Below are 23,027 nucleotides of genomic sequence, written 5' to 3' on the forward strand. Positions count from 1 at the left end.
GCAGATGCAATGCTAGTTATACAGCTTGGTATAATGTACAATCGTGTCTCGTGCCTGTTCTGCCCCGTCCCGCAGCCACTTGCTGACTACCGCTAGTTCAGCCGCTGGTCCATGGCCCTGTTGATCTCGTGGTGCACGTCGCTGGCCCCGCCCTCGGCCTCGTTCAGCTTACTCTGGAGCTCCTGAATCTTGTCGCTGGCCTGATTGTGGGCGTGGCTACCGTGCACCAGCTTCGAGGCTTGAGCCTTTGCCTGCGTGGCGCTGACGTTACCGTAGACGGCCATGGCGCTGGCAATCATGCCGCTCATGTCGCCCACGTTGCCCGGAACCACGATGCTTGTGCCCTCCTTGGCCAGGTTCCCGAAAGCCTCGACGTACTTTTCAGCAACAGACAGCGAGATGGCGTTCTGTGCGGCACCCTCGCCCTGGGCAATGGATCGAGCAACCGCATCAATGCCGTTGGCTGTAGCCTGGGCCTTGAGCAGGATGGCCTCGGCCTCTCCGCTGGCCATGTTGATCTGCTCTGCCCGCAAAGCCTCTGACGCCAGAATGACTGACTGCTTCTTTCCCTCGGCAATGTTGATGGCAGACTGCCGCTGACCCTCTGACTCGAGAATTTCGGCTCGCTTGGAGCGCTCGGCAGTCACTTGGCGGTGCATGGCTTCGACGACGGGCTCGGGCGCGTGGATGTCTCGAATCTCGTAGCGCAGACAGGTGACGCCCCAGTCCTGTGCGGCCTCGTTGATGGCGGCGGTAATGTTGGCATTGAGGTTGGCACGCTCCTTGAGCACATGGTCGAGAGAAAGCTGCCCGATTTCCGAACGCATCGTCGTCTGCGCAAGTTGCGAGATGGCGTACTCGGCGTCCTCTACGCCGTAGCTACATCTCACGTTAGCATTCGGCCAGCCGGGCGTGGCCACGGGCGCTTACCTGGCCTTGTATGCGTCGAACACGCGTGTGTACAGCACGCCGTCCAGCTCGAGCGTCACGTTGTCGGCCGTGATGGCGCTCTGGCTGGGGATCTCGAGGGCATTTTCCTTGAGGCTCTTGACGTAGGCGATGCGGTCAATGAAGGGAATCAAGATGGCCAGGCCGGGCTCGAGTATGCGGTTGAACTTGCCCATGCGCTCGACAATCCATGCCGTTTGCTGCGGCACAAAGCGGATGATGGTGTTGGTCGGCAGCCGCCTGTGGGACGATGAAAAGTACGACGGCGGCCCAGCCTGCGAGGCCAGCGGGCCAAACGACGAAAAGACACTTGTCGGGTTGGCCGCCGCCTGCGAGCTGAGCTGCGAGCTGTGGCGGGCAGACCATGTTGCCAGTGCGGCGAGCGGCGATATTCTGGGGGTTGCGAGCGGCCGTGAGCTTCGTATCAGCGTGGAAGCCGCATTGGCGGCCAGCCGTGTGCGCGACGCCATGGCGGGTTGGTAGCGGCAAGGTGGTGGTGACGGATACGCGATGCTCATCATGGCATGCCATCACCCACCGCCGCCTTACATAATCACCGCACCTCGACGTGTGATATCATACCTGGCACAACATCTCTCTTTCTCTCTCTCTCCATCATACTTTCCTAACAGGCACTTAGGAATTCTCCAATTTAGCAATTACCATAATTCACGCTCAATTCCACTGCACGCTATAGAATAGGACGCGGCTCTACAAGTCAATATTTACACCGAAGCCTTCCACCCACCCTCAGCCTCGAATATCCTGCCAACCTCTTTGCTCACTGCCAGCAGCCGCCTGTCATGATACCGCGGCGCAACCAGCGAGATACCAATTGGCATGCCGTTTTCGCCTTTGAACCCCGGCACGTTGACCACGGGTGTGTGTAGCGCCTGCTTGCAGTCAGTAAAGGCTCGGGTAGACCGAGGGCAAAACCACAACTTACCGTCCAAATCAAGCAAAATGCCGCGCTGCCTGTCTTTTCGATGCCGAGCGGCGCCTCGTCCGGTACACTCGGTGTGAGCACCGCCGCATACTTGCCCAAAAGCTCATCCACTACCGGCCGTGCTGCAGCGATCTTGTCAAACGCCTCGAGCTGTGCCTTGCGCGAAATCTTTGCCTTGTTGTCTACATGTCCGACGAGCTGCTCGGAAATCTGGTCTTTTGCCACGGTGTACTCGGGCAGGAACGCTGTGCGGCCGTCCGAGTTCAGCACTGTGGCATGCCACGACGGCAGCTCGTCGAGATGCTTTGGAAGCGATATCTCCTCGACCTGGGCCCCGTGGGCTCGCAGCAGGGAAACAGCCTTGTCGAGTGCGGCAGTGGTGCCGCTCCCAACATCTGGCCACACCATGGTTTTGAGCAGCGCAAATTTTGCTCCGTTGACGGTGAAGTTTGCCGGGGTGGGATCATCGTCTTGGACAGCAAACGCGTCAGCAAGAAGCTCGAGATCGGATACACTGCGCGCATAAAGGCCCAGCGTATCGAGAATCAACGAGTAAATCTTTTGGCCCTCGCGCGTGATCGAGTTCCACGTCGGCTTGAGGGCGTAAATGCCGCTGTACGAGCCAGGCCGGATCATGCTGCCTCCTGTCTGCGTGCCCAGACCAATCGGTGCTTGGAAGTCGCCCACTGCTGCCCCAGACCCAGACGAAGAGCCGCCAGGCGTACGGTTTGGGTCGTGCGGGTTGCGCGTCTTTGGGCCTCTTGTAGTAGCCGCAAACTCGGTCGTTGTGGTTTTCCCGAAAATAAGAGCCCCGGACCGGCGCAGTATGGCAATGGACCCGGCATCTACTTTTGGCGCATCGTTGGTGTATATCGGCGAGTTGAATTGCGTGGGCATATCTGCGACATCAGCGCAATCCAGCCAAAGACAGACCTCTTTGATCCAATACTACTAACCTTTGGTGTAAATGACATCCTTGACTGCAATGGCTACGCCGTGTAAAGGACCGCGTTCGTCTTTCGGCACAGCATCTAGAGCCTTTGCCTGCGTGATGACATACTCGGGGTCGAGATACGCCCACGCCTGAACAGCCTCATCTCGCGCCTCGATGCGCTTCAACAGCGACCTTGCATACTCTTCCACTGTGACATCGCCTTGTTTGATCTTGGCCGCAGCCTCGGTAGCTGTCAACCGATAGAGCTCAGAAGCCATGTTTTGTGTAAAAAAAAAGGTCAATTCAAGTCCGACGAGATTAGGTGTAGAGGGATTTGCGCTCCTGTTCTAAATATTAAACACGTTTCCCACGTGGTACATACATACATACATACGTACGTACATGGTTGGACTAACATGCATGTCATAATATCTGCCCTTCGGCCGCAAGTCTGCCGCATCCGTGATAGGCAGCTGTCAAAGGGGAGGGGCAACTATGACTATGCCATCGGCAATGGCGATTTTTTGCCCAATGGTTGGCGCGATTCAGTGCGACGCTGGCGCGATAACGGGAGGCCCGCTTTTCGGCATAGTCGATTCCGAGAGCGGCAGCTGATCGGACAAGAGATGATAGTCGGGGCAGCATATCTGCTAGGCGTTGTGGGGTGGTTCTTCTCATGCCTAGGCGTATGGAATCTTTGGAAACGGTCGTGATTACGAACGGGTTGTTACGCGTGTGTTGGATGAAATCAAAAAAAAAATTTCGAGGGAAAAAATTATCAATTTTCATTAAATCATACGCCATTTGCAGTCTGATATTTCGTTCTGTACATATTAATACGTTACTTTTGGCGACTTTGCTCCCGTCTCGACATCCTCGCCTCCATCCGTCATGGGCGGCGTGGCCGCGACATATATTTCACCGCCATCTCTGTCTCCGTCGTAGAAACCCTCGCGGCCATCGTTCGCCAGCCACTCCCACTCAAACGGCGTGCTCTCGCGTCCGTACGGGAAAACACGGGGCTTGATGAATAGGAAAGTGAAGTAGTAGACTGCGGCTGCAACGAAAAAGGTCAGCAGCCAGCCCATGCGGTACATGTTCTGGGCCGCCATGGAGATGATCTGCGGCTGGTACTGGCCGATGAGGCCGGGGATGCCCATGGTAGTGCCCAGCAGCCAGGCGACGACGCCGCACCAGTTGATGCCTGACCAGAACCAGTACAGGCCTGTTTTCTTGCCGTCGTAGCACGAGGGCACGTAGACGTTGCCTTTGCGGACGATGAAGTAGTCGACAACTAGGACGGCGCAGAGAGGTGCCATGAAGATGTTGTAAGAGCCCAGGAAGCTGCTCGACGGTTAGTACATATATGTTTGGGGCGTGGAAAACCCGCTGTAGAGGATTTGCTTACCTGAGGAAGGCTGAGGCGTTAGCCATGAGTTGCCATGGCTGGACGACGACGCCGAGAAGCGCACACAGAATCTGTCCGCGGCGAATGGTCAGCCACTTGGGGAACAGGCCCGTCATGTCTGAGCCAAAGGGGATCGAGTTTGCGCCAAAGTTTGTCGCGAAGACGCCAAAGTAAAAGGCCAGAGACAGGAAGAAGATGCCCGCACGCGCACCCGCGCCAAAGTGGTGGTCGAGGATGGCGTCGAAGAGATCCCAGATGTTCCAGTATGCAACGCCGTACTCGGCTTGCATCGAGGTTGTCGACGCCATGCCGAGGAAGAAGACGACGACGGCGGCCACGAAGACAGAGACACCCTGGAGGGCACCGGCGTCACGCGGCTTCTTGCAGTAGCGAGCCAGATCGGGCTGGTTGACGAGCATAGGCGACAGGGCACCGAAAATGGTGTTGATGCCAGCCATGATGCTCCAGCCGGTGGGGACGGCTGCAATCGAAGTCTTTGTTCCTTTGGAGGCAAGCGATATGGAGCTGAGGCCGCCGCCGTTGACCATGCACCAGCCAAACACGGCAAAGGCTGCGATGGGCATAATGACGCCCTTGATGGTGAAGACAAAGTTGATGCGGCTCGGGTGGATCCACATGAAGGGAAACTCCATGAGCCAGGCCATGAAGAAGGCCAGCAGCTGCTTCGACGTCACGCTGGCGGCAGGAGACAGCGCATTATGGAAGTTTTCCCACGAGCTGCCAAAGATGCAGCGCAGCATGACAGACAAAAGATTGCCGGCGTAGAAGGTCTGGATGCCGTACCAGATGATGCACACGATGGCTCGGATGAAGACGAAGAAGTAGGAGCCGTACATGCCCATGGTAGCGCGTGCCAGGACAGGACTGCAGACGGTCAGTGGAGAGCTGGAATCCGCACAGGCAGTGTCTTACAATCCAATGTGATACTTGGCACCCGGACGAGCCATGAGCACGACTATAATGGCCGTAAGGAACGAACCGACGCATGCTGAGACGAAGGATTGCTGCCATGACTGCAGAGGCTGTTAGTCGGCGCGGGACTGGCTCCTGGTGAACGACATACCAGGCCAACGGCTATGAGCGAGGATCCAGTGTTCCAGCCCACAAGAGAGAACTGGTTAGAGAACCAGTACAGGGGCAAGCTGTACCACGTCCACGTCCTCTGCTGGACGGGCGTTGGCTCCAAGTCTTTGTTGGACCATCGCTCGTCTCCAATTGGGGCGGTACCGTCGTTGGAACGAGGCGAGCGGAGGAAATCGACGAATGCTTCCTTTGAGGCAAAGGGCGCAGTCATTCGCTGCTTGCTCGGCATTTCGAATCTGCCCATGGTGGGTTGGTTGTTGGCTGGCCTGGCTGGACCGACGCTTCTTCGTAAAGGCCGTCTGGTAGTGGTTGGTGTTTGTATAGACGGCCCATGGCTTCATATGCCAATTGACCCGCCTTTGTCTGCATCGAGCCAGTTCACGCAGGCCACGCAAATGGTAAGCAGAGGCAGCCAAGCCGTGAGCGGCAAGTCTGTCGGCGCGTTTCCAGCCGATGTAGCATGTTGCCACGAGCAGGCCAGGCACGCCGACGCCTTGTTTGGGAGCCCCAAGATGCGATAAAGAACAGGGGCGTAGATAGGCGGGCCCAGCACGCTTCCCGACGTCGTTCTAGTCGCATCGCCAGATGCTTCCGATCTGGCAATGAGCGCCTGAGATAACATCACATGACGACGTTATCTTGGCCACTCTGGGCAGCCTCACGATAAGAAGCACATCGGCTCCTTCGACCCGCTTGTTCTGAGCAGCCCACCCCCCGCACATGGAGCACAATGGACCCGGATTGCTTCTGTCTGGGGTGGGCACTCGTGCTCGCAATGCTTTCGACTACACTTTGTGGTTGTGTGACGACGCGGCCATGTCGCAACCCCATCCCGACAGCCCCCTGAGCCCCTCTTCGGGCGACGCAGTGTCTGCTCCACCAAACGGCCCAGTGTCTTCGAGTGCGAGTACGACAAAGACTGGCCCACAGGCGTCTGCAGCAAGGAAGCCCCGCGTGGCATTGGCCTGCAAGAGATGCAAGCGACGAAAGCAGCGAGTACGTCAGTCAGTCAGGCCTGGGTCAGATAGTTACATATGGACTAAGCCTCTTGTAGTGCGACGGTGTGCGGCCAGTATGCAGATCGTGTGAGCGCGCTGGTGTAGCGTGTGCATACGAGAGGACCCTCCGCCCGCAGTATCCGGGCGGCAAGTCGGTGTACGTCTTTATTGCGTCTTTACATGCGGGTATGCCAATCTGACTGGTCAGTTATATTAATGCCCTGGAAGAGCGAATCGCCTTTTTGGAGGCCCGTCTGCCAGACCATGCATCAGATCATTATGAAAACGGCACAGAGCCACTCCACAATGGTTCCTCGACGGCTACTGAAGGGCCTCCAGCTTGTCAACCGCCGTCGACTGGATCGCGTCGTGAGTCGCGAGACGAGTACTTTTCCGATGAGCTTGAAGGTGAGGAGAGGACCTCGCTCGTCGACGGCGTAGCCTACCTCTCTCTATGTGCATCCGGGACCACTGATACGACGTCTGAACCGTACTATGTCGGCTCCAGCTCTGGTGCTACTATTGCTCGCATCATACAGTCATCCATCTTTCGAAGCTCCCGGAAGAGGGCAGTCACTCGGCCTGCAGCTCAGGCGAGTCCTACTTACAGCACCGCGAGACCACCTCCACCGCCAGAGTCTGCACATTCCGATGACAATGTCGTCGATTTTCCTGACCACCAGCAAGCACGCATGCTGTTTGACGTGTTCTTCGAGCGTATACATACGCGCTGGCCATTGCTAGATCGTGTGGTCTATACAAAGCTTTTCGAAAAGCAGTACACACAGGGTGCTTTGTCTATCATCGAGCGCAGCATCTTCCACCTCATCTATTCCATCACAGCTCGCTTTCTGTCTTTGACGCGGAAGCCATGCGGTGTCGACTATGAAGTGAGTCAACCCAACCAAACCATGTTGCGTTATTCTCACAAGTCTAGCACCATCTCGTTGCGGCAACAGAGCCAATGGACTATATTCTGGATCAACACAACCTTGCGACTGTCCAGTTTCTCATTCTGCTTGGGGTCCATGGCCAGCGGTCTCCTTACGGAGCAGGTGCCTGGTCTCAGATCCGGTATGCTACATCGGTTTGCATCGAGATGGGCCTGCATAGGAAGAGAAGCTCCATATGCTCGCCCCAGCAAGCAAGAGATGCCGAGCTTCGCCATCGAGCATTCTGGGCATGCTATTGTCTCGATCGAACTACTAGCATTGTGCTTGGTCGTGCTTTTGCTATTGCGGATCGAGACATTAACGTAGAGGTGCGTATACCAAACTGTATAAACAAGCCAGTGACTGACTTTCCAAGTTGCCCAGCACAAGTCCTGAATTCTGGACTTTGACGCATCAAGAAGCTCCAGATCCACACGAGGCCCAGTGGTCCAACATTGAGCCTTTCATCCACATGATCAAGCTCGACCAGATCCAGTCTCGCATCCACAAGACCGTGTTTCGCGTGGACCGAGACGTCTTTGGCGGCACATTCGAACAGCGAGCCAAGCTTGACCAGAAGATGGCTAAAATCCGTTCTGATCTGGACGAATGGCTCCGGACCTGTCCGCAGACACCCAAGCAGGAGAACAAGATTACGTGGATGTACGACCCGGAGAGCGCATACCTCGATGCACGCGACTTTTATAGCGTCCAGTATCACAAGGCAACGCTCTTCCTCTTCACCGTCTTCCTGCCTACACTCGACACCACCGACGCACGCTTCGTCACGTGCGCTCGCTCCGCAGCCTGTGTCTGCAATGCGTACAAGCGGCTCAGCCAGAACCGCACCTTGACCTATACCATGATATCGCTGCACTCGTGCTTTGTAACGGGTCTGACGCTCGTCTACTGCATCTGGCGCGACCGCTCCCTTTTTTCCTACGACGTCCTCGAGGCCACGCGCGCATGCTCCCAGATCCTGACTATCTTCGGCGAAAAGTGGCCTGGCGCCGTCAAGTACCGCGACATCTTCGATGCGCTGTCTGGAAGCCTGTTCAAGACTGTTGTGAATGCCACGGCGAGCACAGCACTGCAGGCAAATGGCTCGCAACCGCTGCAACTCGACGTCGACGCCGAACCAGCATTACAGGGCTCGTCGTCTTCGCAGGGCCAGCGCCAAAGCTACGAGGAACCGCCCTCGAATCCACGACGCGGCAGCAAACCCACCTTATCCCGCATGGTGACGGATGCGGTAAAAGAAGCCTTCATGGAGGTCGACGAAGAAGCCCCCGGAGGCTGGCAGGGCTGGCGCATGTGGAACGAAATGGTGCGCGATGACACGACGCCCGTGCTGAATGCCACTGCCATGAGAGTCGATGGGTTTGGCCACGCTCAGGCCGAAATGAGCTGGACGACGTATGAAAGTGGCCCGGGATTCTACGGCGTCGATCCCATCCAGGACGCTGCGATGCAGACGGATGGACACGGCATGTTGGATGTGAATCAGTGGAGTTTTGGCGGCTATCGATGATCTAGTCAAACTAAAATAAAACGAATCATCACCTAGTAACTTTGCAGCATCGTAAGGCATGTTATTGGTGCGTAAGGCTTGAACGTGAACGTGAAATCATAATGCATTTATCTATGTAATTCAACAATCTATGCAAGCTGCCCCTTCTTATACGGAAACTGCTCTCGAAACGCCTCTGCGATCTGCGTCCGTGTCGCCACCCACACGCCCTCCTTCTCCGAGATGTACTTGACGAAATCCTGCAGCGCCTTGAAGCGACCAGGGCGCCCAATGATGCGGCAATGCAGTCCAATCGTCATCATCTTGGGGGCACCAGCCTCGCCCTCCTCGTACAGGACATCGAAGGCGTTCTTGATGTGTTCGTAAAACGCGCCTGGACTCCGGAATCCAGTGCCCTGCGTGTGGAACTTGAAGTCGTTGCAGTCGTAGCTGTACGGCAGCATCAGGCAGCCTTTGGGGTTTGCGCTGGAGCGCTCGTGTGGCAGGTCCGTCCAGTACGGTACGTCGTCGGCGTAGGTGTCGCTGGCCCAGAGGAGCTCTTCACCCATTTCCTCGTAGACGAGCGGGATGAGGGCTCTGCTCTGCGGCGAGGGCCGGCCGTAGTACCAGCCCTTTGGCGCGTAGCCCGCCAGTTTCTTGAGCGCGGTAATGCCGTCGCGGATATGCTGTTTTTCGGCTTCGACGGACAGATTGGCGTGGTCGATCCAGCGGTAGGCGTGCGACGCGATGTCGTGGCCTTCTTCGACGCAGCGCTGCACTGCCTCGGGCTGCTCTTCCACGGCAGAGCCCACGGCGTACAGTGTGAATTTCATCTTGTATGCGTTGAATAGCTTGAACAGGCGCCACCAGCCTGCGCGCGAGCCGTACTCGAATTCGGATTCTCCGCTGTAGTCGCGCTCGTTGATGCGGTGCTGCGCTGGGTACTCGCGCAGACTGATTTCAGATACGCCATCGCCTTTCATGACTGAGCGCTCGCCGCCCTGCATTGTATGTATATCAGCAACCCCGATTTAAGATGCCTGGAGCATTTTGAAAATTTTACCTCTTCATAGTTGATTACGAATGAAACTGCGATTTTGGCATTGTTGGGCCACTTCAGGCCCTCGAGCCCCGTTTCGCCGTAGCCCTTGAATTCGCGGGGAAAGGCGTAGTCGGGCGGTGCGGCGTAGACTTCAGGCATGGCGGGCCAACTGAGTATGTGCGGTTACAAGACCAAGGTATGCAAAGGGAATTACGAGATGCAGGTGTTTAATTGAGATGTCTTTGCAAGTCTAGCGTAGCCAGCATAAGTACTTGAGAGCCCGCGGGGGGGAAGCAAGGCTTCGGCCGTCGTCACCCGTGACGGTAACATGCCTCGTCGAGCCGGCGTTCACGATGGCACTCCAAGGACGCGGCGGCCATGGTGTCGATCCGGCATCATGTTATCGTGTTATCGGAGAGGCTATCGGCTTGGAAGGATCCGCAAGGACAAGATGGCCCCGGAGGCGTCTCTGGATACTCTCCTACTTGGGCCTGGTGTGGCCCCATACCAAATCCCTGTCTTATCAGCGCCTCTACATTGGCTCGTGCAACTTACCCCGACGCTCCCCACAAGACGATATATTGTGGATTGCTAACAAGATGTTGTCTTTGGTGTGCCCGGCGTCAATCCTGTACGCGCCCGATTGATTGCCTCGGTGTGAAGCCGTATCGCCCCCCACCTGTCTTGGGCTGGTAAGAGGAGCATGTCGTAGAAATCGGCGACAATCACAATATGGTAGCTCCACATGCCACCTTGGATTCATTAGTGATCATGCCGCACGAGTTCCTGCATCTTGGCATCTAGCCCAGTCATTGAAGCGAGTCATGCTGCTATTACCCCAGGGTATTCGCTAAGCGATCGAAGTCGTTAGACCTTGCGCATAAGTTACTAAAAGTGTTTGTTGCCAGAATCCATGTTCTTAGCAAAGTGTTACTTTTCCCTACAATGACCCGCTCTGGCTCTTGGTGCCCTCCTTTAATTTTGCATCCTCGTCAAAAGTGTTTACCTTGGTCTCCACCTCTTGGCCTTGTATGCTTTGTGACTCGGGCTCATTTCCATCTGCATTTACAGCCACTGCTTCTTCATCCACCTTCTTTGGCGCTTTTAAGCTCGTGTTTCCAACCCAAAATGTTAAAAGTAGGCCCATGCCCGAACAGGATGTGAAGAAGATGAATATGTAATGCAGACCACGCATGTATACGTTGAAAACCTCGTCCTGCTGGTCTTGCGAGAGACCAAACTGATCGAGATCGTATGTCGAGGAAGTCAATTGGCTCATCAAGCTCTCGGACACGAAGCGCTGCCGTGACAAGTCCCGACTGAGTGTATTAGACAGAATGACACCAGAGATGACGAGACCAAACGCTCCGCCAATGGTGCGAATAAAGTTGCGCAACCCGGTTGTCACGGCGCGATCTTCACTACGACCGTTTGCATACAGGCCCACAAGCGTGGGTTGAAGCGTCAGGCCAATGCCAATGCCTTCCACAATCAAGACAACAATGAGTACCGCCAGATGGGTATTCCGGTCGAAAACGAGGGTAAGGCCGTTTCCAAGCGTCCAGAGGGCAAAGCCCACAAGAATGCAATGCATGTAGCTGCCGACTCGATTCATGTACTGGCCAGACGCGATCGAAGCAAACGAAGAAGTGATGACCACGGGTAGGATCAAGGCGCCAGAGACCAGAGGCGAGTATCGCAGGACGGATTGAAAGTAAATTGGGAGGTAAAAGAAATTACCAAAATACGCCAGCCCAATGAGGAATGTTTGCAAGTAGAGTGCCCAGCCATGAGGCGCGCGATACAGTCGAAGTGGCATGATGGGGAGAGCCACAAACTTCCATTCGTAGAGCACAAATAGCGCAGCCAACACAGCACCCGTAACAGTGCAGGCAATGAAGAAAGGGGAAGCCCAGGCATACGTAACACCGCCTCCGGACAGGGGTATGAGTAGGAGGAGCGTCGACGCAATGTTTAGCCCCATGCCGCCATAGTCGATTTTTCTTACTTTCTCGAGGTAGTCGCCAGATCGGTGCTTCAAGGGCAAGAAGAACAGAATAATCATGGACGTTGGAATGGCCAACATGGGTACCATCCAGAAGACCCATCGCCATGTAGCTCCTTCGACCACAGCACCTCCGAGAAAGGGGCCAACGCCATTGCCCAAGGCAATGACTGCTCCCAGCCAGCCTGTGAAGCGTTTAGTAGGTCGTGGTGGATGTAATTGGACAATATCTTACCTTGATACTTGCCGCGATTCTGCAATGTAGTAATATCACTTACGATGATCATGACCAGACTATTGATACCGCCGCCGCCAATGCCCGCAATCGCACGGAGCACAAATAGCTGAACCGAAGTTTGCGCAAACCCACAGCCAAGATCACCCAGAGCCATGAGGGTCAGACTGATGAGAAGTAGATTTTTCCGGCCAAAAATATCTGATAGTCGGCCGTTGATGAGTTGGAACGCTGTGGAAGCTATCAGGAACGAGGTGCCGATCCACGAGGTCGCAGTTCCAGTGTGCAGATCAATAGCGATTGCCGGCGTTGCCGTTGAAACACTGGTCTGGTCGATGAAGGACACAAATAAGCAGACGGAAAGCGCTGGGATTGCGATTCTGAGCTGAGTAGACGTCATGGTGTTCCTTTGACCGCCAATAGATGCCGCATCGCTTTCGTCGTCACAGTCTTGCTCGGCCGCCAATGTGGATGTTGGGCTGTCACAGTTGGACGCAGGTGTGCTTGAATGACATGGTTCAACTTGGCCGTCGCTCTTTTCTTTTACAGTGTCCTGGCTTCGGGGATTGCCCTTTTCGGTGCAGAGCGTCGAGTCCATGTTGTCGACGGCGGCGTGCTGGTTCGTGATGGTGCGTGGGCTTGTCTCGGGGTCGTCATGCGGCGTGCAAGCATGTCAAGAGACGGAAGAAATGCATACGGATAGAAGAAGACGGCCTCAGACATGGCGGTTATGCAAGGTGAAGTGTAGGTAGGCTTCGGAAACCGCCTCCCCCCAAGCGGGGCGAGACGGTGTAGTTGGCAGTACATTTTGTTCCGGGAGCGGGTCGGCAGCCGACTACGCCACAGCCGAAGGGAGCTTGCAACGGAAAAGAAAAGCACAAGGCGTACCATGTGTAGGCCTGCATGTGGTGGGCGGATGGTGGGGAGGAAGACGTGTGACGACAGGCAGGCGGGGGATGCATTAGTGCCATCGCGACAACGACCATGTTTTCGGCAGCTTCTGAGCCGACGGGTGCTGGGCCTACGCACACGCCAACGCTTATCGTCATGGCATGTGGAGCTCGTATTCCAGACGCACATGGCTATCGACAAACAGAGAGATATCGGCGAGTTATCGGCATTGTGGCAAGCCATGTAAAACTTTGGGCGTTGGCCGCCGAGAAGACCCCTAGCAATCTGTCGCCATTCGAGACTTTTCTTGGTAATGGGCCACACCAAAGTTGACTGCCCATGTCTTCAGTGAGGCGTGCGAGATAGCAGCAGAATTATATAATGGGCCGCCTTGCTTGTGGGAACATGGGGCAGTTTGCGACTTTTCCACCATGACAGTATCAGAGACGACCATGTCACGCCTATTCCAGCCATTGAAAGTAGGGCCACTTGAGCTCGGCCATCGTATAGCCATGGCGCCGCTGACTCGTTATCGTATGGACGATGAGCATCGGCCAACACTGCTCAGCAAAGGTACAGCAAATGCCACTGTTGCGGTTTCAGTGGGCGCCGTGCTAACAGCATGTCAACAGAGTACTACGAGCAAAGAGCGTGTGTACCGGGTACTCTGATCGTCAGCGAGGCTACCATCGTCTCCAGGAATGCTATTGGATGTCGAAACGCACCGGGCATCTGGTCCGAGGAGCAGATCGAGGCTTGGAAGGAAATCACTGCCACAGTGCACGCCAAGGGGTGTACAATATATTGCCAGCTCTGGCACCAAGGTCGCACCGCCAATGCCCAGGTTGTCCAGGAAGAAGGCCTGACCATGGTGTCTGCGAGCGCCGTCCCAGTCTCGCCGCAGGACCAAGCACCCGTGGAAATGACCGAGCAGACGATCTGGACAACAATACAAGAATATGCGACGGCAGCAAAGAATGCCATTGCGGCTGGTTTTGACGGCGTTGAGATCCATGGTGCGAATGGCTACCTACCTGATCAGTTCTTGCAGTCAACATGCAACCAACGAACAGACGGGTGGGGAGGGAGCATTGAGAAGCGGGCGCGGTTCCATGTCGAGGTCACCAAGGCAGTAGCTGCTGCAGTGGGTGCTGAGCGAACTGCCATGCGTCTCAGCCCGTACAGCGACTTCAACGGCATGCTGATGGACGAGCCGGAGCCGACATTCAGTTATGTGCTCGACGCGTTGAAACCGCTGGGGCTCGGCTACCTCCATCTGATTGAGGCGCGCATCACTGGCAATGATGATTCTGACTGCGGAGGACAAAAGACTGTGGGTTGGATGATTGAGCAGTGGAACAATGCTACTCCAGTCATGCTTGCAGGCGGCTTTCTGCCGGATTCAGCCAGGCAGGCAGTGGACGAGACATATAAACCCTACGATGTCATTATCGCCTTTGGACGGTATTTTGTGGCCAACCCGGACCTCGTATTCCGGGTCAAGGAAAGTGTGCCGCTGACCAAGTACGACCGCAGTGTGTTTTACACGCCCAAGACACCAGTAGGGTATGTCGACTACCCACATAGCCAGCAGTATTTGCAGACCATGGCCAAGGTGTAAATAAGAAATAATAAATAAGAAACATATCACGTAGTAGTGTTTAGGTTCATATGTAAGCGGATACTGTGCTACTCGGCTACGGTTCGCTGACACGCAACGAGCACGCTGCTTAACGCCGGTGCCAGCACCAGGTCTTAGGCCACGTGATCGTCAAATTCACAGACACCGAGACAACGTGGTGCGCCCCGTGCACCTACAGATCAGATATAGTAGCATAGACGTTTGGCTTTACATGGACTAGACTATTAGCCGATGGCACACGTTAACGAACAATTAGCGCTTATCAACCCTGTTTCGAACGTACTAACCCTGCTCTAGACGTAACCAACCCTGCTCTGAACGTACCAAGGCTCCTAGTAAATGGCGCACTCTCCTCACTCAGCTATGTGTAGTGCCTAAAGTCCCTCATAAGCCCGAGGAATACGCCTATATCTAGGCGCTCTATCTACTAAAAGGTAGTCCGCGGTAAAAGAGAGTTCTCTCTCCCTACCTCTTCTTGAGTTGCTCGGTCTCATTTGATAGCTGATGATGCGAATAATCTATACGTCTTTTCTGTAGGGCAGAGCTACAATAGATATCTTGCAGGGAAAGGAAAGCTACGACTAAGCATGCATTGGCAGATGTCTGGAAGGGCTAGTTGCTGATGGAGGAGAAAACGGGGTTCGGTCTCATTTGGCGTAGTAGATACGAATTGCTTCGTTTCTTTCTAGAATATAGCGGGTATTGTTGTCTAGCGCTTAGCCGAAGCGGAGCCTCATGGGTCTTGGCCTGTATGGTTTCGGGCCATCTCCAAGTACTTGGTCAGATCGCTCGGGAAATTACCATAATATGGCAGCCACCTGATCTTGATTCTATTTAAGCCCAAGCATTTTTCCCTGCGAGGATTTCCATCGCTTGGTTTCCTTCCATTCCGATCCAGACCATTCTTCCCTCCATCATTCGCGACTCCTCATACCCTTGTCTACCACCACCACTCGAGTGTTTGGAGTAGCCATCATGCGTGCCAACATTGTTCTCGCCCTCGTCTCCCTGCTGAGCACAGCAGAGGCTCTGCGCCGCGGCTGCAGACCTGACTCCAAAGACGCGTCCAAAGGATGGTACTACACGGTCGCCGGAGACACGCTCGCCGGGGTCGCCGCCGACTTTTGCACGACGCCCGACGTGGTTGCCGACTTGAGCAAAAGACTCGACAACTACGCAGCCAACCTTCCCGCAGGCATCAACCTCATTGTTCCATGCTCTGTGCGTAAACGCGACTGCCGCCGCAACACGTTCGATGGCGATGGCGCATATGTCTTTGAGGCAGACGACACTCTGGCTGCCGTCGCCGCCGACTTTTGCACCTCGGCCGATATTTTGCAGCAGGCCAACACGCTTGTCATCCTCAACAAGGACTCTATACCAGCTGGCACCGTCATCCAAGTTCCTTGCTCATTCAACTGGTAGATACCGCCCCAGTCATCATCAAAACTGTAAGTTACTCGTGTCTTTGTGTCTGACAGAAAAGGCCGAGTAGCTAATGTTGTACAAGGCAGGATATGCTTGCATGAGAAGTAATCATAATCGCGCGAGTGCGGAAGTGGCAGAGAGATGAATTGCAGCAGTGCTGTTGGGTAGAACACCTACGAGCGCAGAGGGCGTTAGTCTAGCTAGATGTGGAATGTTTCATATACGAGTAATGATTGAAAGACAAATATTCAAGGAAGCCTATATCCCGGTCCAGTTCTCCTTGCAAGTTACCGGTGTTGTTTTTTGCCCGTGTGTGAGATGTTGTCAAGTCACAAGACCTGCGTCGGCCTGGCAACAAATGCACAATTGACCACCTCAGTTCCCAATTTCCGCCACATACGACCATTGGAAGCTGATCGCACAGAATCCCGTCAGATTTTCGCTAGTTAAGCAGTTTTCCGGCTGGTTAGTAGGCAGGTGGGTGACCACTGGCGAATCCCCGCTGTTGTATGTTTTTTTTTGCTGAAATCGCCTCTGGAGATGGATGTCTGTGATGAGTTCTCAAGATTGCCGGTATGCGGCAGGCGATGAGGGAGACTGAACTGCGTCATGGCAGCACTGATTGTCGGGACGGAATTAAACTTGATTATTTTTGGCATTCAGGGCGCACTTGAGCTGACATGTATACATAGAACCGCTGTTCCCACGTGGATCTATAGATATCCTAGAGAATAACAACAAGTGTCGGGACATGCAGGTTCTCGGGGGGGACGACAAATTTGCATTGCCGCGTGGCTGATCCTGACCTGGTGAGAGGCGATGCGTCCGTTCTTCGGCCCGGATTGATGGCGTGCTGTGCAAGCATCTCTTGGCTCATTGTTGCATTCGGATGTAGTGTGATTTCGCGGGTTTATGCATGTGTATAGGCGAGTATGCTCGTTACCAGAACCGTTGTAGTAGTTTTAGCCTTGCAAGTGTAGTCATCACCATAGTCAGCCGCCCCCGCATTAGCCCATTAGCGCCCCGCCATGCATGGGTGCGCGACAGCGCGAGCTGCCACCTTGAGCTCCGCCTGCTCTACGTGTGTAATTAAATCAACACCACTGCAGTCCATCCGTAGCCACCATGTCCGCAGCCATAGAGTCGGAAACGCTCAAACAGTACCTGGCTGACAGCCCGCCTACGATTGTGCCGCTGACCATCAAACCCCACTTCGATGCCTTGAGCGACAAGGAGAAGCTCTACGCCCACCATCTCTCCATGTGAGCCGTGGAAATGCATCAAACTACCGTAGCCGGGCAACTAACATGTGCCTTGCAGCGCCTGCTTTGCCGGTTCGCGAATCGTCCTTCGCCAAGTCTCGCCCGAGTCCGAGCACATCTACGATTTCATTGTCGCCTTGCATAAACACACAAAGGGCGACTACGCCGCTCTCGCCAAAGAAGCCGGCCTCGCCTCCAATGAGCTCGATGCCTACCTCGACTATGCGGCACAGTTCCTTGGCAACATGGGCAACTACAAGTCCTTTGGCGACTCCAAGTTTGTGCCCCGACTCGAGCCCCGCCAGCTGAAGGCCCTCGCCACCGTCTCCAAGGACGCACTAGCCCTGTATGAAAAGTTCAAAGACTCCATCTTCGTGGGCAGCGACGTTGCAAAGCTGCATCTGGGCTATCCGGCTGCAGGTCACGTTTCGACATACTACCCCGACAGCCCCGACATCACCAACCAAGAGATAGCCCAGGTCAGCGATTTCCTTGAGAGCAAGGGCCTGCTTCCAGAGAACACCAGGGTGGCCAAGAAGGATGGCAGCTATCACGTCCTCATCGCTTCGGCGCTCGACAACCCCTCACCAGACCAGCGCGACTTGAAGGAAAGCGAATGGACAATGGATGACGGGAAAAAGGTCAAGCTCGTCTTTGGCGACTACTCCCGAGAGATGGATACCATTGCACATCACATTGAACAGGCAAAGAAATACGCGGCCAATGAGAACCAGGTTCAGATGATGGAAGAGTATTCCAAGAGCTTCCGCAGTGGCTCACTGCAGGCGTTCAAGAAGAGCCAAATGGCATGGGTCCAAGACAAGGGGCCTCAGGTCGAGTCAGACATTGGCTTCATCGAGACCTACCGCGACCCTCACGGTATCCGTGGTGAATGGGAGGGCTTTGTCGCCATGGTCAACAAGGAGCGAACACGCGCATTTGGAAAGCTGGTAGAGACTGCACCCCAGTACATACCTCTCCTGCCTTGGGACAAGTCGTTTGAGAAGGACAAGTTCTTGAGCCCAGACTTTACATCGCTCGAGGTGTTGACGTTTGCTGGTAGCGGGTAAGTTCCGATGCTCTTCACATTCGTCCATTGTTACTAACCCCAACAGCATCCCTGCTGGTATCAATATCCCCAACTACGACGACATCCGACAGAACTTTGGCTTCAAGAATGTCTCACTCGGAAACATCCTTTCCGCCAAAGCACCAAATGAATCTGTCCCCTTCATCAAGGACCGTGATCTAGCCACCTATCAAAAGTACCGCGATCCCGCCTTTGAAGTGCAGGTTGGACTGCATGAGCTCCTTGGCCATGGCTGTGGAAAGCTGCTCCAGGAGACAGAACCCGGTGTTTTCAACTTTGACAAAGAGAAACCCCCCATTTCGCCTCTGACCGGTCAACCCATCAAAACTTGGTATAAGCCTGGTCAAACCTGGGGCTCGACATTCGGCGCCATCGCTGCTTCGTACGAAGAATGCCGTGCTGAATGCGTTGCTATGGCGCTGTCTTGCGAGTTTCCTATTTTGCAGTTGTTTGGATTCGGTGACGGCAAAGTCGACATGAACAGCGAGGCTGGCGACGTGTTGTTTACCGCATACCTCCAGATGGCTCGCGCTGGTGTCGCCGCTCTAGAGTTCTGGGACCCCAAGAGCCGAAAGTGGGGACAGGCCCACATGCAGGCACGCTTTTCGATCTTGCGAACCTTCCTCAACGCTGGTGTTGAGTTTTGCCAATTAGAGTGGGAAAAGGAAGATCTCTCTGACCTGACGATTCGCCTAGAGCGCGATCGTATTCTTGACCTGGGCCGACCAGCGGTGGACGACTACCTCCAGAAGCTGCATATCTACAAATCTACTGCAGACGTCGCTGCCGCCAAGCGCATGTACGACGAGATCACAACCGTGGAGCCCTTTTACGAGAACATGGTTAGGCCTGCTGTCTTGAAGAAGAAGACACCGCGCAAGGTCTTTGTGCAGGCGAATACGGTTGAAAAAGACGGCAAGGTAGAGCTGGTCGAGTATGAATCAACTCCCAAGGGTATGATTCAGAGCTATGCAGAAAGGGAATATGTGTAACCGTATTTTGTTAAGCAACGCTGATCTAGTCTGCTTGGATCAGAATGAAAAAGCTGTTCCCATGAACAGATGACGAATGTAAAATGCATGAACAAATACGACGGAAGCACTACATTGAGTGACTCATTTGGCTTTGATTAAGCGTATTGATGTGAATATCCAAGAAGACGGTAATTCCTATACTGGGTACTCAAGCCTCTCCAAACACTTCTCGAAATACATGCAAGTTTCTCTTCCCCACAGCACCACCAGCATAGATGGCAAACGTCACAATCTCAAACCAGCCCGTAAACTCGTCGTCCTCAAGTACCTGCTTCATCTCTCTTGCAACAGCCCTTGGCGGACACCGATACGCACCACACCCCATAGCCCCTAACACCAGCCTCGTAACCCCCTGCCCAGCCGCCATACGCAGCACCAACCTGACCTTCTCCCGCAGGTCCTCCAGCTCCGCCTCATCCGCAAAGTCCTCGCCATCCTCAGACAGAGCAGGCGAACACGGCGCCGCAACCGTCATAACCACAACGACAAATCTTTCGTGCTCAGCCAGCTCCACCACATCCGCGTCTAGCGTATCCCGGAACACGACGACCCCCGGCGACACGATGCCCGCGCAGGACCCGGGTCCCGTGTTGGGCCAGGGATACCACGCTGGGTTTAGCGTTGCGTATAGTGTCGACGAGTAGCATAAAGCTTCTTCCTGCGTGCAAGATAGCGCGTAGCGCCAGCCGCCGCCGGGCTCGCGATCTGAAGCTAGATTGAGGACGCCTACACTGCTGCTGCTGCTACTGTTGCTATTTGTCAATTTCCGTGCCAGCGCAAAAGAGTCGCTGTCGTGGACTTGGATCGGTGTCTGCAGCACTGCATTGGGGTAACCAGGTAAAGACTTGGCTAGCGCAGGCAGCTGTGATGCGATGAAGACACTGGAGAGCGAGCCGCTGGGCGTGGAGGCCGCGATGGCGGAGGATCGCTGTATGGTGTCTTCGCAAATGGTGCGGCGGGCTTCGAGGGAGAGCATACTGGTTGTGTGTTGGGTGTGGTTTGGATGTTGATGTTCGTGTTGAGTAGTTACAGTAGTTACGAAGGGAGCTAAGTAAGTACTTGGAGTTGTTTTGCCTGATTGGGTATAGTTGGCGTGGGAGCGGTACGTCAGGCTCGGCTAGTGTAAGTAGGGCGGCTACTTGAGTAGTCTGGTAATAAGTGCCTAGACTGAAGGAGTATACGAGAGCGTAAAGTTAATCGACAAGGCCCATTTTCCAATACTTATGAGTAAGTAGAAATCTTTGCGCCATATCCTGTTAAATTTGCTGTTAAGTACTTGGTTTTTTATTAGTTTGCACGACCTTTTCAAATCACAGCATACCAGTAAAGTGTCCAAGTCGGTCCACCAGATCAGGTCTTGCTGGACCGTTCCCTAGGAACCTATTGAACACTAAACTGGTTTTCCTGGACCTCCGCTACAACACGTTTTCTGGCTTCCTTCCCCCAGAGGTCTTCACCACCCTCCGCGAGATCGAGTTCCTGGGCTTGAACAACAATGAATTCTCGGGCACAATCCCCGACACCATTGGCCAAAGTGTTGCCAAGTACATCATGCTCGGCAACAACAACTTTGTCGGCTCCATCCCTGCAAGCCTTACCAAAGCCCACAAGCTCAAAGAGATCCAGCTGTTGGGAAACAGGCTGACGGGCAACATCCCTGCCGACCTCTCCGCTCTCCGCCACCTCATGCTTTTCGACGCCTCGGTGAACCAGCTGAGTGGTTCCATTCCTGCCGGCCTAAATAGTCTGCACAAGCTCTCAGTTTTCAACGTCTCGAACAACTTTCTGACGGGCAGCATCCCCAACGACTTTGGCACTATCCACGGCCTCCAGTACCTCGACGTCTCAGTAAACCAGTTGACAGGCTCCATTCCTTCCAACCTCGGCAACGTCCACGACCTCTTGTATCTCGACGTCTCGAGCAACCAGCTCCAGGGCAAGATTCCTTCCAGCCTCGGCAAAGTCCACGGCCTCCAGTACCTCAACGTGTCCAACAACCAGCTCCAGGGTACCATCCCTCCCCAGTTCACAGCCATCCAAAGCCTCACTTCCATCGACATCTCGAACAACCACATCACCGGCACCATTCCCGATGATCTCTGTGCCCTCAAGAACATCACAAAAATCATTGTGTCCGGTAACCAGCTGTCCCGGGACCTCGGTCCCAAGTGCACCCTCGCCAAGTCCCAAGGTATCTTGGTGTGCTAGATCTAAAGAAGCAACCGCAAGGATTACTGTCGTAGGGAAAGAAAAAATCGAAGGGGGGGTTCAGTCATAGCAGCAGTAGCAGTAGCAAGGGGACGGTATATTTCACTTCTACGTAGTAATGTCAAATATAAAAACAAAAAGGGTTTGCGCTGGTTCAATCCTGCCTATCCTTCCTGAGAACTTGATTGCATTACTCTCTTTTTCCACAGCATTTTAATACCAACCCCCCCCCCCCAAAAAAAAATAGCGTCATGACCGTTACTTTGTACCTCGTAGACAATTCCCACCAAGAGAAACTGCACAGGCACTGGTTGTTGCTGAGGTCGACCTCGTCAAGGTACTTCTCATTATTGATGGAGGGCACGCTGCCGCTGAAGCCGTTGCTGTTGGCGCGGAAAACAGCAAGGTCAGGCATTTTGTTCATCAAGCCATCGAGCCTGATGTTGCCAGTCAAGTGGAATCCTTGGAAACCGATGCTGGCGAGGGCGAAGACATTGTCAGGGTTTGTCTCACAATAGAAACCAGCCATTTCACACACATGGGAGCTTGCAGTCCAGTTGGCGAGAACTTCCGGGGGGCCAGTTACGGTCTTTGCGAAGGCGCGAGCGGTAGCAAGGTCGCGCTCAAGGTTGTTAGGGGGCTTCTTGCCATGGTGGGCTCCAGGAGCTGGAGCAGCTTGAGAAAGAGCCAAAAGGCCGGACATAATGAGTGGCAACATTTTGTAATGCGACTGAATGAGTGTGAGATGTCGATCAAGTGATGACAATGGCAACGAGAGACTAGAGAGTTGGATCTGTAGCGTGCCCTTTCTCTTGATCGGCAGCACAAGGAATTTATATATGAACAACACACTCCCCAAAGCTCACCGGCTAGGGGGTGCTGTTTTCTGGGGTGTTGCAATAAGTCCGAAATGAATACCGAACGGTGCGCTGACCATTCCGGGCACCATGCTATGCCACCGTCTTACCGGATGGCGCGTTGGCGCAGATCTCACTGCCTAAATGCAACTGTCACTCACCAAAGAGTTTGAGTTGTCCAGCTTTTCATGTCAGGGTTGTTTCTTGATTTTGGTGTCGTTGCTTCTAGTGTTGCGCCGGCTGTCTGATTTCAAGAACCATTTCTGACGAGCAGAGAACTTCCTACATCCGACCTCTAACCACAAGAAGCAATATGCTACTTGAACTGCTGACATTCGTAACTAGGGTCTTAACCATACTACCGCAAGAAAGCTTACCTAAAGCACGCCTTGACGATCATCGCTTGCTAAATTTGTCTCACGCAATCAAGTTTCGGCGTGCGATCGACCACTAAGTGCTCTTTGATTTCTTCAGAATGCCAACAGCATAGGATCTACGGAGGTGCCTCACAAAAGTTTTGTCCTGCCAAGAATAATTTAGCCGAAATCTGGCC

General features: G+C 54.3%; 12 protein-coding genes across 12 annotated transcripts; 5 read left to right on the plus strand and 7 right to left on the minus strand.

Annotated features, from left to right (window-relative positions):
• Positions 1–92: 92 nt before the first annotated feature.
• Positions 93–1,418, minus strand: SETTUDRAFT_97734 (uncharacterized protein; the record flags this gene model as incomplete). The annotated part of the gene is made up of 2 exons (XM_008032049.1): positions 93–879; positions 931–1,418. The coding sequence occupies 2 exons, from the start codon at positions 1,416–1,418 to the stop codon at positions 93–95; spliced, it is 1,275 nt and encodes a 424-aa protein (XP_008030240.1).
• Positions 1,419–1,673: 255 nt separating this feature from the next.
• SETTUDRAFT_97765 (uncharacterized protein) lies at positions 1,674–3,106 on the minus strand (the record flags this gene model as incomplete). Its single annotated transcript, XM_008032050.1, has 3 exons — positions 1,674–1,841; positions 1,895–2,793; positions 2,851–3,106. 3 exons carry the CDS (start codon positions 3,104–3,106, stop codon positions 1,674–1,676), a joined length of 1,323 nt encoding a protein of 440 aa, XP_008030241.1.
• A 555-nt stretch (positions 3,107–3,661) lies between these two features.
• On the minus strand, positions 3,662–5,584 carry SETTUDRAFT_181170 (uncharacterized protein; the record flags this gene model as incomplete). Its single annotated transcript, XM_008032051.1, has 4 exons — positions 3,662–4,172; positions 4,237–5,121; positions 5,170–5,270; positions 5,321–5,584. 4 exons carry the CDS (start codon positions 5,582–5,584, stop codon positions 3,662–3,664), a joined length of 1,761 nt encoding a protein of 586 aa, XP_008030242.1.
• Positions 5,585–6,156: 572 nt separating this feature from the next.
• Positions 6,157–8,801, plus strand: SETTUDRAFT_23115 (uncharacterized protein; the record flags this gene model as incomplete). The annotated part of the gene is made up of 5 exons (XM_008031831.1): positions 6,157–6,336; positions 6,395–6,495; positions 6,547–7,228; positions 7,276–7,599; positions 7,647–8,801. The coding sequence occupies 5 exons, from the start codon at positions 6,157–6,159 to the stop codon at positions 8,799–8,801; spliced, it is 2,442 nt and encodes an 813-aa protein (XP_008030022.1).
• A 128-nt stretch (positions 8,802–8,929) lies between these two features.
• Positions 8,930–9,981, minus strand: SETTUDRAFT_156759 (carbohydrate esterase family 4 protein; the record flags this gene model as incomplete). The annotated part of the gene is made up of 2 exons (XM_008032052.1): positions 8,930–9,781; positions 9,844–9,981. 2 exons carry the CDS (start codon positions 9,979–9,981, stop codon positions 8,930–8,932), a joined length of 990 nt encoding a protein of 329 aa, XP_008030243.1.
• Positions 9,982–10,762: 781 nt separating this feature from the next.
• SETTUDRAFT_97965 (uncharacterized protein) lies at positions 10,763–12,660 on the minus strand (the record flags this gene model as incomplete). Its single annotated transcript, XM_008032053.1, has 2 exons — positions 10,763–12,012; positions 12,063–12,660. 2 exons carry the CDS (start codon positions 12,658–12,660, stop codon positions 10,763–10,765), a joined length of 1,848 nt encoding a protein of 615 aa, XP_008030244.1.
• Positions 12,661–13,405: 745 nt separating this feature from the next.
• On the plus strand, positions 13,406–14,574 carry SETTUDRAFT_97970 (uncharacterized protein; the record flags this gene model as incomplete). Its single annotated transcript, XM_008032054.1, has 2 exons — positions 13,406–13,543; positions 13,636–14,574. The coding sequence occupies 2 exons, from the start codon at positions 13,406–13,408 to the stop codon at positions 14,572–14,574; spliced, it is 1,077 nt and encodes a 358-aa protein (XP_008030245.1).
• A 996-nt stretch (positions 14,575–15,570) lies between these two features.
• SETTUDRAFT_34628 (uncharacterized protein) lies at positions 15,571–16,020 on the plus strand (the record flags this gene model as incomplete). Its single annotated transcript, XM_008031904.1, has 1 exon — positions 15,571–16,020. The coding sequence occupies one exon, from the start codon at positions 15,571–15,573 to the stop codon at positions 16,018–16,020; it is 450 nt and encodes a 149-aa protein (XP_008030095.1).
• A 1,128-nt stretch (positions 16,021–17,148) lies between these two features.
• SETTUDRAFT_97994 (uncharacterized protein) lies at positions 17,149–19,367 on the plus strand (the record flags this gene model as incomplete). Its single annotated transcript, XM_008032055.1, has 3 exons — positions 17,149–17,285; positions 17,344–18,351; positions 18,401–19,367. 3 exons carry the CDS (start codon positions 17,149–17,151, stop codon positions 19,365–19,367), a joined length of 2,112 nt encoding a protein of 703 aa, XP_008030246.1.
• A 190-nt stretch (positions 19,368–19,557) lies between these two features.
• Positions 19,558–20,385, minus strand: SETTUDRAFT_34630 (uncharacterized protein; the record flags this gene model as incomplete). The annotated part of the gene is made up of 1 exon (XM_008031905.1): positions 19,558–20,385. One exon carries the CDS (start codon positions 20,383–20,385, stop codon positions 19,558–19,560), a length of 828 nt encoding a protein of 275 aa, XP_008030096.1.
• A 33-nt stretch (positions 20,386–20,418) lies between these two features.
• Positions 20,419–21,617, plus strand: SETTUDRAFT_23122 (uncharacterized protein; the record flags this gene model as incomplete). The annotated part of the gene is made up of 3 exons (XM_008031832.1): positions 20,419–20,424; positions 20,498–20,511; positions 20,786–21,617. 3 exons carry the CDS (start codon positions 20,419–20,421, stop codon positions 21,615–21,617), a joined length of 852 nt encoding a protein of 283 aa, XP_008030023.1.
• A 164-nt stretch (positions 21,618–21,781) lies between these two features.
• SETTUDRAFT_23123 (uncharacterized protein) lies at positions 21,782–22,320 on the minus strand (the record flags this gene model as incomplete). The annotated part of the gene is made up of 2 exons (XM_008031833.1): positions 21,782–21,797; positions 21,887–22,320. 2 exons carry the CDS (start codon positions 22,318–22,320, stop codon positions 21,782–21,784), a joined length of 450 nt encoding a protein of 149 aa, XP_008030024.1.
• Between the last annotated feature and the right edge of the window lie 707 nt (positions 22,321–23,027).

The sequence above is a fragment of the Exserohilum turcica genome, assembly GCF_000359705.1.
Source record: "Exserohilum turcica Et28A unplaced genomic scaffold SETTUscaffold_7, whole genome shotgun sequence".
NCBI classification, from domain to species: Eukaryota; Fungi; Ascomycota; class Dothideomycetes; order Pleosporales; family Pleosporaceae; genus Exserohilum; species Exserohilum turcicum.